This window comes from Lytechinus pictus, chromosome 3, assembly GCF_037042905.1.
Source record: "Lytechinus pictus isolate F3 Inbred chromosome 3, Lp3.0, whole genome shotgun sequence".
Lineage (NCBI taxonomy): Eukaryota > Metazoa > Echinodermata > Echinoidea > Temnopleuroida > Toxopneustidae > Lytechinus > Lytechinus pictus.
The window spans coordinates 8,625,158-8,643,094 of record NC_087247.1 but is presented as its reverse complement, the minus strand read 5'-3'; the positions used below and the strand labels follow the sequence as shown (position 1 = coordinate 8,643,094).

At 36.4% G+C, this 17,937-nt stretch overlaps 1 protein-coding gene across 1 annotated transcript in view; it reads right to left on the bottom strand.

The window, feature by feature from the left end:
• Positions 1 to 17,937, bottom strand: part of LOC129257877 (contactin-2-like) — a 44,936-nt gene that overhangs the window by 10,524 nt on the left and 16,475 nt on the right. The window contains exons 6-16 of the mRNA XM_054896306.2: positions 17,125 to 17,324; positions 16,045 to 16,311; positions 15,370 to 15,648; positions 13,858 to 14,021; positions 13,364 to 13,487; positions 11,664 to 11,819; positions 6,788 to 6,931; positions 5,093 to 5,163; positions 3,656 to 3,887; positions 1,987 to 2,102; positions 92 to 278 (exon numbers count right to left, since the gene is read on the bottom strand). Coding sequence (XP_054752281.2) covers positions 92 to 278; positions 1,987 to 2,102; positions 3,656 to 3,887; positions 5,093 to 5,163; positions 6,788 to 6,931; positions 11,664 to 11,819; positions 13,364 to 13,487; positions 13,858 to 14,021; positions 15,370 to 15,648; positions 16,045 to 16,311; positions 17,125 to 17,324 — 1,940 coding nt within the window. The remainder of the gene's footprint in view (positions 1 to 91; positions 279 to 1,986; positions 2,103 to 3,655; positions 3,888 to 5,092; positions 5,164 to 6,787; positions 6,932 to 11,663; positions 11,820 to 13,363; positions 13,488 to 13,857; positions 14,022 to 15,369; positions 15,649 to 16,044; positions 16,312 to 17,124; positions 17,325 to 17,937) is intronic.

The following is a 17,937-nucleotide window of genomic DNA, read 5'->3' as shown; positions in this document are numbered from 1 at the left end:
GGCACCAAAGAATGGATTTTTTAAATATGAACAAAATACATTGGCAATTTTGTCCTCGAAGACACATCCAGCCAACTCTGCTCACTCTTACCGCTCTTAAATGTTGTATCCGATGCAGTGTTGCTATCAGGTCCGTTGCCACCTCCGCTGTAGGCTGCCACCATGACCGTGTAGCGGGTGTCCGGTTCAAGATTGACGATCGTGTTTGAGGTACCAACGCCCTTACTGACCGCTGTGTTAGCATTGGCTTCATTGCTCGCATCGCTCCAGTACTTCAACTAAAGGGAGATACAGAGAGAGGAAGACAGCCAATCAGGGCCCCGTCTTACAAAGACAAACGATTGATCCAATCAATCGTAAGTCTATGGAAATCGTACAGTGTCATAATTTTTCCAAAAGGAAATTTGCAAAATGTCCTTTGTAACAAAGGCAAACAGACCAAATTGTCAAGAAATCAATGAATTTATGAAAATACATCATATCTAGAAATATTTTTAAACAAACATGAATTTTTAGATGTGGGCGTTGCTGGCTTTCCATAGTTGAGTTTGATCAGATCAATCGCGACTCTTTGTAAGACGGGGCCCTGATTGAAACATTTCAGTGGCTTCAAGTTAAAATCAATGACAAATTGTTTCATGAATTATTCCTCCAACGAAGACCAGTACTTGGTAAATAGGATTTAAAGAATCTCATAGTCATTGAGCTAACATCAGCTAAGTGCCTTTGAACTTTTTTTTTCCCACTGGGTGTTCTGAAATATGGCATTGGTGTTTCTGCAAGTATTTGGATACAAATCAGGGTGTTTAACAAAGCTCTGGCACCATGTTTTGGTGTAAAACAATACACCAATTGTGTTATTCACAGTTTATCAGCAGGTGATGTCAATCTAAACACCAGCCTCATTGTGAGATAAACGCCAAATGAAAATGAAGATGGGTTTAATTTAAACTCTGGTCTCAAGATATGGTGTAACTATGGAATGCTAACTGTGACACAAATCTAGATCAGACAAGGCTCCATCAATCAGCTCATTCGACACTCAAAGCATTCATTACTGACTGGAAGAATAACTGAAATAGCTTTCCCCACGATTTAAGCGTGAAGAAAGAGCACAGTTAACATGAGCACCATATAGGCCCGAATTCACAAAGGTGGTTTTTAAAACCATCGGTTGAACGCATGGTTTATGTAGATTTCCTGTATAAATAATGCTTATTTACTGCATATATTTAAAAAATGTTCAATTCTGATGCGCGCTTTTGTCACCATGCGCGAAATTGATGCCTGTTGCTATGGTTAAGTACGCTATTTTATTCATGAGCCACTCTTCAATCAGTGAATTAATGAATAAAATAGCGTACTTTACCATGGCAGCAGGCGTCAATGTGGCGCACTGTGACAAAAGCGCGCATCAGCACTGGATTTTTTTAATGTACGTGGTAAATAAGCGTAATTTATACAGGAAATCCACACAAACTATGGGTTCGACCGAGGGTTTTAAAAACCACCTTTGTGAATTCGGGCCATGCTGTTTACAAAACGAGGACTTTTCCGGCCTCCCATTTCTTTAGCACAGAGTTAGACTACATTATACAGACCACTATCTCTAAAGACTGTATGCATTGATGTCATCATCCAGCCATCTTAGAGGTCGAAGCCATTGCCTGGCATTTGATGATCTGCAGCTGGCATATCTCAATTATGCATATTCTTATATCCTCTGAGGGAGGGCGCTATGATATCATACGCATAAAATTTAATCAGCCGTCCACTGAGAACAGGAAGCAATTCTGATTTTTTTTCCTGATTTTGGATGTCTGTATGCTCTACATGATACTTAAGGTCTTGGATTCACATAGCCCTCAACTTCTGAAAAGCAAGTTACTCTATATATTTCCAAATACAACCATGACGCATTTCTCTCATTCCAGAGAGTTGCTTCCGTTTGTCGGTGGACGGCAGTATCGAGTAGATATCCTTTACCTTATAGCCCATGAGTTCTCCCTGGAATGTACTTTCATCAATGGCATCCCATGAAACAAGAATGGAGGATCCGGAGGCCTTCTCTGCCGTCACTCCAGTGGGCGCCGTCTTGGGTGCTGCAAGCCAAAATGAGATCAACGAGAGAATTGTAAAACATTTAAAGGGGGAGTTCACCCTGACCAAAAGTTTATTGTAACAAATAGCAGAAAAAATTATACAAAATATGGCCAAAGGTTTGAGATAAATCCATAAAATAATTCAATAGTTATTAGAATTTGAATTATTTGATTTGTGACATAATGTGTGAGCAGCATTTATACATAAGGAATGGTAAAAAATCGATGAAATGTCATTTTCTCAGAAAATTGAAAATGGTTTTTACTGTACCTTTGGTATATTATTAGACAACTCATTTCTTACCTGATCATGAAAAGAAAACAAAAATAAGTCAGGAACCATTAAACAAAATGAAATTCATGCATTTAATACTACATAACATATGGGGCAGCTGCTCGTTTATGACGTCACAAATAAAAAATTTGAAACTCTAAAAACTTTCTTAATCTTTGACAGACTTTCCTCAAGCCTTCACCAATATTTTTTATTATTTTTTCTACTATTTTTACAACAAACTTTTCTTCAGGGTGAACTTCCCATAAAAGAACAACCATAAGTACTTGATCTATCAACTCTTCATGCTGAATTAATTCTGAAGAGATAATAAAGATTATTGTTCTTTTGATATTTTCTGTGAATTTTGGTTTCTTCCTTGTACCAGTGATATTGATTATATTTATATTTCATGAACATATTCATATATAATAAATGGTGGAAAGGCAAGAAGAGTATATTTAACAATCAGAACATTTTTTCGCCATCTTATATTTCAATCACATACATATAATATATATATAATGCATATATATTTTCATATAACTCACTCAAAAATTCAAAATGTCTTCATTCATTCATGATATGACCTATCTGCTCTCGTTGAGGCTTTGTTCAATCCATTATAGTCAGCCTAAAAGCTTTGTGCAATAGTTGAACAGAGCCTCAACTAACTCGAGTTCAGATGTTTAATGAATTAATGTTCATGTACAGTATTATTTATGTAATATACAGTTGTGCTCAAAAGTTAGAGAACCCCACACTAAATGCACTCCTTCATGCTGAATGTTGACAACCACAAACACTAGCCTACAATGTTTAGCGAGCCCAGAGAAACAAACTTTATTGAATGCAATATCTTATCATCTGACTTCACAATTAAATATCTAAAACATGGCAGAACTTGGAACACTTTAAGTATGATAATTTTCTGGTCGCATGGGACCGTGCAATTCAAAAGATTACCAAGTCATTTTTCGTGTGCTGGACATAGTTCAGTGCACACCGTATCTGCACAATCTCAAACATTATAAGGGCCTCGCCTCGGAATAGAATATTTCTAGATAGATGGCGCTATATAAATGCCTATTATAATTATTATTATCGGGATCGTCATTCGCCTGAAGAAGCTGATTGATAATTGGCGAATCGTCGCAACAACGAGTTGATTTCCATTTTTAAAATTTAAATTTGTATATTGATCTCGACTGGATGAGAAGAATTTACATCAGTTTATTTTCTGATTGGGTTTTTGAGCATCCACTGTATGCATACCCACCTTCCTGATAGGAATAGACGAATGCCCAATCACTGTAGGGTCCGTCTCCGATATCATTGGTGGCCATCACCCTCACTTTGTACAGCGTATAGAGTTCAATGCCTACTGTCGCTACGTAGACGGTAGTATCCGCTCCGTCAATTTCACCCGTCAAGGACACCTGACTATCGACCTTCTGCCAGTTCGCCCTGTAGGACACCGTGTCAGAGTTCCAATCGGCCGTCGGGAACAGCTGGAATTGAATCAAAGATTTGTCTTATTGCACAGATCAAGAAGAAACATATGCCCAAGTATAATAATGAAAAAGTGATATTAATATAATAATCAACCTCGTTAGGTGCTCCTATATTACCCCTGCTAAGTTAGGCTACTGATTCCAGTGCTCACAGCTACTTACTGTCTGCCAGTTCCCATTTACCTCATCTGGGTTAATGGCAGGGCATTGTGGATCAATTTCTTGCTGAAGGAAACTACCCCATGGCTGGGATTTGAACCCACGACTATTGGTTTCAAAGTCGATAGTCAGTACAAACAGACCACAACACTCCACAATAGTTGTATTTTGGGTTATATAGTGTACCAATCAACAGTACCATATTGCTCAGCATTCCAACATACATGTATATTACCAGGGGATGTTTCATATCAACAATTGTTCACCGACAAACAAATTGAAAAATACAATACCCAATATTTTATAATATTGCGAGAGGTGGTACATCATTCACCACTCTGCCACTCTGTGATGACCAATATACGTAATTTTATCTCTGTTACTAACAACTTATTTTTCATATTTTCTGTTTTTGCCGTAAAATATCTTTTCACTTTGTCTTCGGGAAAGATGGCTTAAATATCCAGCAGAAGAGTCGTTCCACTTTGCTTAGTAGTTTGTGTGCTTTTAATTGATATTGAATTTTAATTAACTCAAACACTAATTTTAGTTATAAATATATTTTGCTTCATAATTTTAATGACATATACTTTACACATGTTTGTACTCCCACCGGAAATTGTAATTTTGTATCACTCTGCATATGTGCATATCAATATATTAACCTGATGTGAAATGATTTTCATGAACGGACAACAAAAATATTTGATACAACCGGTGTGTTGGCTCAGTTGGTAGAGCGTCCGTCTCACAACCGGGAGGTCGGGAGTTCAAAACCTGGCCGTGTCAGACCAAAGGACGTTAAAAGATGGGAGTTGCTGCTACCCTGTTTGGCGTTCAACCATGAAAGGGATAGAGCCTCGTCGATCTGGCGCTGCACAGCAGCTGCCGGGCCCACGATCAATTGGGCAAAACAAATTTTTTGAGTATTTCATTTCTGATGTCTATTTCGAACAATAAATTATGGAAATAAGAATTAAAATTCAATTCAATATCCTGCAGAATCCTTTCTGCCTTTGAGAGCAGCCAAAATATATACTTACATCCCATGTGACTCTGAGATCTCCTTTATTGCCACCACCTCCTCCAATATTCATTGGTGATTTAGTAGGGGCTGAAAGCAAAAAATAACAAGACTAACTATATAGATTACAATATTCAACAGTAATATCAGCGTTCCCAGTATAACAAGAAAGATGAAGTCAGTCTCAAGATTTCATGATAATTAGTTCAACTCTTTTCCACATTTACATGTTTTCTATGTTGTTGCAGTGTATTATTTGCAGTAAAAACATGGTTGTGTTTTCGATTTTTGGGGCCAATCAAAATTGACCAAATTTTTCCTGATTTTAGACATTTTTACAATAAAATTCCCTGACTATACCCTGACTGGAAAATGATAAAATAAGTTTCCCTGATAGGCTGGAAACCCTGAATATAGATACACATTAATATGAATAGATATACATATAGTGAACATATGTTAAAATTTAATTAAAAAAATGAAAGAAAATTAGAAATAATAACTCATAAATCTTATCATCATCATACATTTGATTCATAACTATATGAATATACCTAACATTAAAATGGGTTGTACTAATAACTAAAAAGAAAAGTTATATATATAACAGATGAATGAGCTCATATGATGGATATGAATCTAGCTTTGTATGGGTGTCCCGTAAGAGTTGCCTCTGATCAATTTCCACTCCAGATTAATCTCCACTCCTATCTCATACGTACACATTCCAAATCAATCTCAAAATGGAGACCGATTTGAAAGAATTGCAATGACTTCTTTTTAAGACAAACTGGACATTGTGACATATTCCTGTAATCCAATTTATACGGGGAAGCTACAAATTGATGCAGAGGTTTGGAATTCGAAAATTTGAGCCTTGGTCACATCTTTTGGATGGTGATGTTAAATGCTGGTCCCAGACGTTAATAAACACATCTGATTGATACACAGTTGAGGCCAGAAGTTTACATTCACCCATGAAATTCAAAGAAAATTCGACACTGGCCAAACATCATAAAATTTACTATATCTTATAAAATATTTGTGCTATCATGATGAATTTGATATCAAACAAATGCCCCTTGATCACATTGCTTTGTCATCAGGAGCTGAAATATATTTAGGTGTCGTTCTTCTCTCCCCAAATCTTCATATTTTAGACAAATTAAAAATAAAACTTGACAAATACATTTCATATTTGTTACTTCTTAACACAAACATTTTAGAATACACTATTTGTTCAGTGGTGACATATCATGATAGAAAATGTAATACAAAACCCTAGATTTGACATTTATATATTTCTATGAAACGATGTTTGAAAATATATTAACAATAGAATACATTTGGCATGAATATTACCGTTTTCTTCAAAGAAAATTCCAACTGAAACATACTTTATCCGAACAGAATCCAAATCATGTGAAGGAGCTTAATACACTCTTTCATTTGATACCTAATTCATCATGGTAGAATTGATATTTCTGAAGATATAGTAAATTTTGCGATGTTTGGCAAGCATACAAATTTCACAGAATTCCATGGGTGTATGTTAACTTTTGGCCTCAACTGTACGTCTGTAAAAACTCAATCGATCACAAACACACAAAATACCAAGAGACTCTTTGTAAGACGGGCCACAGAACAGCTTTATGAAACATTGCCTGGTATGTTTTATGTTACGAGGTGACTGTTTTTTGGGGTTTTTTTTTACCTGCTTTCCCAGTCCTTTCAGTGGCTTGTACATGTTGACTGGGTTCACCGTCCCCGATCCTATTGATAGCTATGACGCGGAAGGAGTACAGACTGTAGGCTTCCAAGTCAGTCAGACGAACCGAGGTCGAGCCTTCGCTTTCACCTAAGTACAAATCAATCAATTCATAAATTAACTTTTTGAACTGAATTACTCAGACGAACTGATGACGATCCTTCACTTTCACCTATATACAAATCAATCAAGCAATCAATTACCTTTTTGAACTGAATTTAATCAAGAATGTCTCACGGTGGATAATGTATTTGCTATGTAGGAAGTGTGTTTGATTATTGGAATGATGACTCAATCATGCAGCCATCCTTCGCTTTCATCTATTAAAATAACAAATCAATCAAGTAATAAATTACCTTTTTGGACTGAATCAAAGAAAGAATGTCTCACAGAGTAAAATACATTAGCTATGTGTGCTTGATTATTGGAATTATGACTCAATTATGTAGCACTCCAAACACTGCCCTTTCTTAGATAAATGGTGGTAATCTAACCTCATTGAACAGGTTTAGATTGATTTTTATTGAAGTTTTCATGGATACCAACTAATTTACCCTATATATACGTTTTTATCCTGAAATTAAAACTATCTTTCCATATCTTGTAATTCTGAGAACCAGTGATTTATTCATTTATTCCTTAAACTTTTAGTTTTAGATTCCGGTAACTAATTAACTGTCAGATAATTGTTGGCTTGGAAACATCAGTATTAAGCACCTTAGAAACGTTACAATAATTACTCTATATAATTTTTTGATGAAATGAAAGGCAAATACTAGTTCCTGTTTGCCTGCATATTGCTATCAGAATTAAGCAATGCTATCTTATGTTACTATACACTGAGCAAAATCCAAAAGAGAAATTATTTTACATTACGAATGTATGGAGAAAACCAAGCAGTGAAAAGAAAACTTTCTTTTACTAAGAAAGTAGCATAAATAGACAATAAAATTAAACAACTGATATCACTTGAACATGTATGAAGAGAAAGAAAATACAATTTTGCAAGTACAGGGTGTTCTCCTTTTGGTAATTAAAAAAAAATATTATTGTGTTTCCAAGAATGTCGACACACGTATATTGATTGATATGATCCTTTTGGCAAAGTCTTAACCTGAAGATTGTAATTCCTAAGCTATGGTAGATTATGATTCTGATATGGTGTGACAAAAAACCTCAGCAACATTTTTCATAGTCTTCAGACATGCTCAAACAGATTATCCTAAATTTGATAATGAACTACCAATACTTCATGTCTAAAACAACTGTCCAAAGTTGCACAGAGAGCTAATGACCTACTGATAATTTTATAATGATGTCATTATGATGTCATGACTCATGCTTTGTGTTGTCATAATGACTTCACCATAACATCACGAGTCATGCTTTACATTCTCTTGTCCTGTCACTTTGTGACCAAAAAGTCTCTTGCCTCTGCAGCAGTTTTTGATTCCTCATCTCACCAAGTTTCTAAATAAAAATGTACATTGGTTTTGTTGCGGAGATTTGTCACATCAAGTTCAAATGAGACTTTAAGATTTAATAAAAGGAAACCATTGCACGAATGAATCTCCCCTGCCCCCCAAAATTGAATTAACTCCTTAAAAAAAAAAAGAATAATAGAAATAGATAGACAGTATGAGCTGTCCTCTACTGGTTCCTTATTAGGCTCTTGTGCTGGAGCATTAGTCTTGATGTGAAGACCGTTTACAAATTGTACCATTAATTTTTGTATGATCTTTATGATGGTTAGCCAAAACAACTCTTTACAAGAAACATGAATATAACTGGAAGAACTCCCTTCATTCCTTGGTAACTTTACTTCTTGTATCAACTTTGAAGAATGGCTAGATAGATTTCTTTTTATTCTAGTGGGTATATGTTATAAGCCCATATGATCAAAATATTGCATTGAAGGTAAGGAGGGAAGAAACTGGGATATTTTGGTTCGTTTAGGACTGGAGAAGATGCTATTAAACAGGGCTGTGAAATATTGCTTTGAAATGGGTGATCTGATATTCTATTAAAAATGGACAATTAAGCTGAATTTAACAGAAGCATTAGGGCTACAGTGATACCTTCCTAATATAAAGAAAATGAAATAAAAATTAACTAGAGGGAGAATAATATTGATTGAGTATCTCAGGAATAAGCAGCAATAATACGAGTGAGAAATAATCACAACTTGACAAAATGCATTAAACTGAAATCAGAAAGAACAGAGCAGAACGTCAAACAATCTCTTAAAATGAAAACAATTACTACCTTCATTAATGCTAATATTTATGCCATAAAACAGAAAATTGGCAGAATTTCATACAGAATATTTTAAGTATAGCATTACATTATTCCAGGTTTTACTTTTCTGTATAAATCAAATATAGAAGTCAGTGGCCTAAAATATGACTTTGTGCCTTACGGATTTTGAATTGGCTTGCACAGTTTGGAAACTAATATGTATTTGTTTGCAAAAAGAAGCTCATGACTTTCATGCATATATGGGCATCTAGTATATTGCAAAACTTACAACTGTTAGATTTATATCAGAATTATTTCAATAACTCTTAATGCCTTAATCATACCAGAGCATAGGTATTTGAAATACAGTTACATTGCAACATTTCTTTAAATCCAAATTATACTAATTCAAAGGGGGAAAGAACGTCAAGGAAAAAAAAACAGAAGCAAACTACAAAAGAAATCCAGGCTCTAGATGTAAAAGGGATGGTTTCTTGAATAAAAAGAAAAGCAAAACCATGGAAGCTAAAAAGTGCACCAAATAACAAGATAATTCAAGCTCAAAAGACAAAGAAATGATTGAAGATAAGACACACACAAAAAGTAAGATACTGAATCTCGTAAAGTCAACTTTGTCGGGTGGGATAACGTGACAAGACCTTGCCAATTTGACTTTTTTTTAATAAATAAGACCCCCCCCAAAAAGAGATCTTGGATATGATCAGGATGAAAAGACAAGAAAACCACCGTCTTTTCTTCTTCTCGTAAAAACCAACTAATGAAACAGTGACCCCGTTCTCATTTCAGTTCTAAAACTAGCGAAGTGGAAACTAGTTTGGTAGAATTTAGTTTATCATGTAGTGGGAACACTTGAAGAGTCTTGGCAGTGATTTCCTAACCAGTTTGGAAAACCCACCTTGTGATGTAGTTTCAAGACCGCTTTAGTTAGGCATAGGTGAGGACATAACCGTTCTTCAGGAAGCTATATTCCAGAAGCAATCTTCGCATATGTTGGGCGCACGCTACTCTGCACACTGTGTGCAGAATGCCTATGCTTTGGTTTAGAATCTCATGCCAAATACATGACCCCACTGAGTGCGTTTCTATAGCAACGAGATCTCTTTCCGTGAAGTGGTTCTCAACATCACTTCGAGACAATCGGATGGGAATGCTAGTTAAGCGCTCTTCCAAACCTGGTTTCCTGAACCGGTTTAAGGGTAAGTAGTTTTAGAAAAGTCAATGAGAAGTCAGTGTCTTGAAATCTTGACCAAAGTTGACTTGACAAGACTCGGTATGTTCTCTCTCCTTCTTGTCTTTTTGTGATAAATTATCTTGTCATCTCTGCGCACTTTCGAGAATCCGTTGAAAAGAATAGACTTCACAAACTGAGAGATAAATATTCTCACCAAAGTCTGAGGAGACTGAAACGCCTGTACAAAGCAAACATGTTAGGGATTAGATACAAAGAATAATGTATCAATATATATATAGTCACAACAGCGATCTTCTAGCTCTAAATCCCCCATATGGTTAACATCTTGTGCAGAAAGTTAAATGAGAGTGGTAAGTGATTTTAGATAATAATACAAATAGTATGATTGCAAAACTCATACAGGCTTTATGCAGTAATAAATGTTTCAGAGCTTAAATCATGTTTATCATAATTTGGAAAAGTAAAAAATATGAGAGAAAAATTATTTTAGAATGAATGGATAAGTCATACAAGAAACAGGTAAAATGAGCTAGAGAATTAAGCACTTTAAGAACAACTAATACATACATAAGGCTTATTACTTTAAGTTAAACATTAGTTTTAAGCATGGTGAAAAGTATTGCTTGTTTGAGGAATATGAAGAAAGTGAGATATTTCATTCGTGTTACTTGTAAAAAAGCAGTGAGTTATGAATAGGCCAGTTAATATAGCATTACTACTGTATGCAGTCAACCATCAAGATATGGATGAATTCTTTCCTAAAGCAGGTAAAAAATTACATTGCTATTAGAGATGCGAACATCTAAACATTACCTCTATGTGCCTAGCAAATCCTTGTAAAAAGCCTACTGGAAGTACACATTCAGTAGTCAATAAAGAACAGCATTGTAGCATTTCGAGTGCTATGAATCTATTTTGGGCGAGAAAACACTATCTAAAGGCTTGGTCCCACTGCACTTACAGATGCAGAGAGGATGTAAAAGAAAAAGAGTCTTGCCATCCATTGGAAAACATTATGTATCAGTTGTGTACTCTTTGCATATGTGTTTCATACGCTCTATATCCATCGAGCATCCGTCCACTGTGATTTCATTGTTTGCCCATTTTGTCCATTGTCTGGAGCGGATGAAGACGGATGGAGCCACCCCAAAATATTGCTTGTTCGCTGTATCCGTTATGAATACGTTTTGTGTCCGTCGGTCTGAGGGACCAGGCCTTAAAACCATCGGATATAGGCAAGTGTAGTGAACAACTTTTGGAAAATCAAAGTGGCGAAAAAGGAAGCAGTTGGCACCTCTTCACTGTGCAATGAAATGGGTTAGTATTATAAATCAAGTCACTACAAGGAAGCTCAATGTCCGTGACACTGACCTGTACGTATTTCGACCCATTCGTCGCTATGGTCCGTCTGTCCCTCAATGGTGTAGGACGTGATAGGGCTATTGTTGTCCGTGCCCGGCACCCAGCGGAGGTTGGCGGCCATGTTGTCTATCTCCACGGAGAGTCCAGACGGGGGTCCAGGCGGTCCTACATCAATAACAGACAAAACAGTTAATAGTAGCAGCAAAGAAAATTGAAAAAGACTTAAAGGAGAATGAAACCCCTGAAACCAGCTGAATCCATATCAAAGAGAAAAATCAAAGAAACATATTGTTGAAAGTTTGAGGAAGATTGAATGAATAATAAGAAAGTTATGAGCATTTGAATATTGAGATCACTAATGCCATGTAGATCCTCCTTTTGGCAATGCGACCAAGATCTGTGATGTCACACACGTACAACTCCCTCATTACTTTAGTACTTATTTCACTTATATTCTCACTTTTATAGAGTCTATCACAAGGTGAGGTGTTCTCTTTATGAGAGGACAAGTACAGAGGTTTCACAACATTATATCATTGATGAATCGTTTGTCATATGATTAGAATGAGCAAAAATAGATGTTTTGGGGTATATTTTCAGTGTCCAAAAGGGGAGAGTTGTTCATCTGTGACATCATAGATCTTGGTCGCATTGCCAATAGGAGGATCTCCATAGCATTAGTGATCTCGACATTCAAATGCTCATAACTCTTCTATTGCTAGTCCTATTTTACTCAAACTTTTGTTGATCTTATTCTTTGATTTTTCTGCTTTCACAAAAGCTAACTTGCTCCAAGAGTTTCATTCTCCTTTAAGAATAAAGTAACAAAAAGATCACTGACAACAATGATAATAAAAAAATAGCGATGAAGATGATTCTGCTAATGCTACTTCTACTACTACTACTACTACTACTACTACTTTTACTACTACTACTACTAATATTATTAGTTAATTGCTCATATCTACTGTACAGGGTGCTCAAGGCGTCAATCATCAGTTATTACACAGAAAGCAAATCTAATGTAATTACTTCTTCAGGTGGGTGTTTTATAGAGCTGTTCGTAAGTTAAGAGCAACTTTAAGAACGACTGGTGATCCTTTCTTGTGGTACAAAATGGTATACACCAAAATGTTCATTGGCGATGGTTTAACGCATAAGAATGGTCCACCAGTTGTTCTAAAGTCGCTCTTAACTTATGAACATCTCCCTACGTACGCACTATCCCAAGATCATCGCGCAAATTGGCGTCCATTTCCTCTTTTACTTTCGCCTGGCACCATGTTAGGACGTCAGATAAGTGCACTCTCAAAAATTGCGATCTAACGTGTATTTTGGTACTCTCATTTTGCATTTCGTTACCTCTTTTCAATCTAACCTTCTTGCATTTAGATTAATTCTTCCTAATATCTCCAGCGCAGATACATGGATATCACCCAAGGATACTAACATATTTTCTCTGGTATAATAGAGAAGGAAAGAACTGAAGAGAGTAGACAGTATTTCCCAGAAGGTCAACGTACGGATTTGTCTTATCAAAGGTCACAAGAAATAACTTGTATTCCGTAGTGATCTGTTGATTCAGCATTCTTCAATGCAATCACTGATACCACAGGATCAGATTGGAAAGACGCATGTCAATCTCACATACTATTGTTTTACTTAACTATGATGATTAGATAGGGCTTCTATCTGGGGTTTACACTAACCTGCAATGTTTAACGTAACACTGGAACGATCTGAATCAGCAACAGTCAAAGCTACGCATGTGTATTCCCCGCCATCTCGTAGTTCAGCCGAGACGATCTCAAGGTTGCCATTGTCCCTCCCAGTCTGCTCAAAGATAAGATGAAAGACATAGATAGAAAGCAAAGACGTTATGATACGCAACAAGACTGGTTTGATAAACTTAATTAACTTTGCTTACAATATGAATGGGGTCTCTCCTTCAATGTCATAGATTTGCAATACAACCACCATTAATCATCATCACCACCACTTCATCATAATAATTACCATCATCATTGCCATCATCATCATCATCATCATCATCATCATCATCATCATCTTTATCACCACCACCATCATCATCATCATCATCGTCATCACATCATCATCATTATCACCATATTCATCATCGTCATCACTATCATCATCATCATCATAACCATTTTGTTGATACCGATATTTCATCCATTCTTACCATTCTATATCTCTCTATATCGCTGTGGTCAATTTCTACTCCATTATGTTCCCAGAGGTAGGTGAGTTCCAAGTAGGGATCATGAACTGCTTTACAAAACAGAGTAGCAGACTCACCAACTTCCACTAAAGTATTCTCAGGACTCACTGTGATCACCGTTTTATCTATTCAACAAATTTATATCAATCACATTAGATTGGATCAAACTGAAGTGGCAAATATTTGATTGGTTTATTTTCAATTTGCCCAATGCCAATTCGTCCAATTACCAACTTGTCTACTATCATTTGGTCTACTGTCAGTTCGTCCACTATCCACATGGTCTAAAAGCCATTTCGTCCACTCACCATTTCATCTAATAACCAGTTGGTCCGATAGCCGTTTAGTCCATATATCATGAAAATACTTACCTGTTTTTCTTATTTAAGAGATAACTGGATACATCTACTTAATCTATGCTAGTTAATGCTAATCAACACGCCCATCGAAACAATAAAACCCCAGAATTCCTTGTATACTTTTTACCGTATATAATTTCGTATAAAGTGTTAATTGGGCGAAATGAATAAAAATAAAATGGATATTAGACCAACTGCTTACGAGACAAAATGGTCATAGACGAACTGGTGATTAGACAAAGTGAGGATTGGACCAAATGGTTATTAGACCAAATGGTTGCTAGACGAACTGTTGATGGACGGAATGGCATTAGACTAAATGAAGGTAGACCATGTGATGGGGGACAAGTTGGCAATTTACCATTTGATTTGGGATTTTAATTTTGTATACATTACTATATTAATTTGAGGACAGAAAACATGCACTTCTCAATAAAAAACAGTATTTCAATAGAATCAGCAGTATGCAATCGGGAAAAGCAGTGTCACTTAGCGTCTCTGAATAATTTATGAATTACGAGTACAGACCAATTTGTAATCTAGTGACTGTTGCCAACTCATTAGCCTAGTACACATATTATACTAATCCTGTAATGACACAGGTATAAATGCAATGAAAGAAAAAAAGAAAAAGAAATGAAATTCATTAAATTCATGGATAGAATAACTTCTTTATAAATAAAAAAAAAGTAGGATCAAATAGAACATTCCCCAGACATGTAAACCAAGAGCAATGCACCTGGTGGGTGTTTCATAAAGCTGTTCGTAATTTGAGAGCAACTTTAAGAACGACTGGTGATCCTTGCTTATGTGCTAAATAATCACCATTGAACATTTAATGGTGAATATCACTTACCACAAGAAAGGATCACCAGTCGCTCTTAAAGGCACTCTTAACTTACGAACAGCTTTATGAAATGGCCCTTGATCAAGTTTTCCACAAAATGGGAATTCCTAATAATAATAATCATAATAGCTATTTTTTTAAATAGCGCTTGTCCCATAATGCCCCAAAGCGCTTTACAGCATATTATTACCCCGGTCATCGGATCCTTGCATACCCGCATACACTTCCTAAAGCTTTCACAAGAACAGACAAAGAATGTAAACTGACCTTTTATCGAAATACTGCCCTCACCACTGACCGTTCCGTTTGAATTTGTGGCAATGCACTGGTACGTTCCACCATCAGCATTGTTGACATCTACGATGACGAGGTTGGGAGGGTCAGTGGTCAAGTTGTAGTGTGCACTGTCCGTAATGGCTTGACCATTGCGTTGCCATGTGACCGTTGGGGCAGGAGCCGCATCCACGTTGCATACGATGGTGACTGTAGCAGAGAGAGGGGCGGGCTTGTCGTGTACCATCGGGCTGAGGAACTTGGGTGGGAAGGCTGATTAGGAGTCGAAGAAACAAAACAAAATGAGAATATCAGCTAGAACAGAGATTATTAAAAAGTCCTTGATGTATTAGGTTCATACAAATTTATTCATGAAAAATGAATCTTCCGATAATTTTTAGATTGATGGGTTTATGATATGTGTCGAAGAGGATGATTTACCAGTTCCCAGTGCATATTGTTACTGGGCTCAATGAAAAGGAGTATCATGGCATGATTCAATTCAAGAGGTTCTGTTTTCGTTAAGACAACATGGATTTCGTGTTGTCCTTAGGTCCACCAACTTTCTATGCTGTTAAAAACGAATTAGTATTCAATGGCATGCTGACATGCAAAACAAAACCTCCTTCGACTCAAGTAACCAAAGACACTATTTACGGTTCTCCTTACCCCTTACATACAGCTGTGCAGCGGAATATATCATGCCATGATCGTTGCCTGCAAAGCACTGATACATGGCCGTATCTGTCGTCACAAGATCGCTTATTATGAGTGTCTGGAAGTTGTTGCGGAACTCGTGTCTGTCCCGAGCATCCAACAGAGCACCATTGCGGTACCAGGTATAACCGGTAGCACTCTCGGCGTCTACGTCCCATTCCTGCATTGTATTGATATCTTTCATGGTACCCAGTGGTTCATCAATCCATGATGGTGCTTCTACAATGTCACAGGAGAGAAATTGACATTAAAAATATTCATAGATAATTACATCTAATAATAAGTTGAATTGTTCACCAAAGAAAAAAAAAAAGAATTTACCAAACAAACTATTTCTGTATGGTCACATGAAAGCACTGATAAATATATCAAAATAAATGTTTAGAATTACATAATATAAAACTATAAATGAATAAAAGAGATACATATTGAAAAATGATGCAAAATTATTAGGCTATAAAATATGCTTGCATTAAATCAGGTAAATAATAATTTCTGTAGTAATTATAACTCAGCTTCATGTCATATATGTTTCAAAGTGGTTTCAAGTTTCTATACATATATTTTTTAATGTTGTTTTCATATATAGCAGTCTTACAGGGTTCCAATTCAATCCTAAGGGCCCTGTCATATCGTTACGTGCAAGCCTTGTGGGTGAGTTGCTGGTGATTGCCCGCAACAAAGTAATGAGCACGTTCAATACTTTTCTGCGTGCAAATCAGCCTCTGTGCGCTCCTCCGGCAAACAACTGCGTGCGAGATACGTGCAAGATACTGTCAATGCGGTTGACATGTGGGCGACTTGCGGGCAGCAAAAATAGTTATACGCAAGTCACAAGCAAGGCTTGCACGGAATGATGCCCCCTTTAATGTTCATACCACTTCGTTATAGTTCACATGGGATTTCAATAAAGAAGTTTGGCGTAAAGATGATTTTATTTCTCAGTTTTTATTCAAATGTTATTATCGAGATAGAAGTGGCCTTTTAAATCTATTGGTTCTGCCCAAGCAGTTATAATCAAGTAGAACTTACCGACTACGTCGAGTTCTGCTTGGTCTCCATTATTAAGGCTATCAATGTAGCACCGGTATGTCCCGGCATCCTCCGGTTGGACATCATCAATCTTTAAGACCTCCCCGTTTTCCTCTATTAAGTGCCTCCCCTGGGGTAAGTCGGCACCAGGGGGGCTTGTACGTACCCAGCGAACCCTAGGAATTTCGTCTGATGATTCACTGTCCAAAGTAATGAAAGGTTAAAAGGTGAAAGGATTCAATTACAATATATAGCACATGAAATAAGGAGGGGGGGGTGTAGAAGGCGCTGTCTTTATCAAAATTTGCAGCAGACAACCTTCAATAAACAACAGATTGAATTGTATCTGTACTGGTATTAATAGGACAGATTTTCAAGTAGATTAAGCTAAGTAAATCTATACCCCCCCAAAAAAAAAAATTTCCCTCTTAAACAAACATCCATCATTTCTAAACCACTAGGAGTTTTAAAAATATTTTGCATGAGTGTGTAGGTAATTTTATAAGCTACCCTCTGAGTGAATGTTATGGACGTATTCCATGTTATGACACAGTGAGCACCACCAGAAGGTAAAATTCTCACTTTTTAAGTCACAAGCCTAATATCATGACTTTGACTCTATTATATTGGAATGAATTCCACATTTTCACCATGAAAAATGTTCATCAGGCTTGTAAAAGGTACTTTCTAAAATACGCTTCAACTTTTTTTGCAAAATTTCACGGGTGAATAAACATGACTCCAAATTTGCCACTCCAAATAATTGCATTTCTTTACACACTTCTATTGGTAAAAACTATCGAATTTGATGAC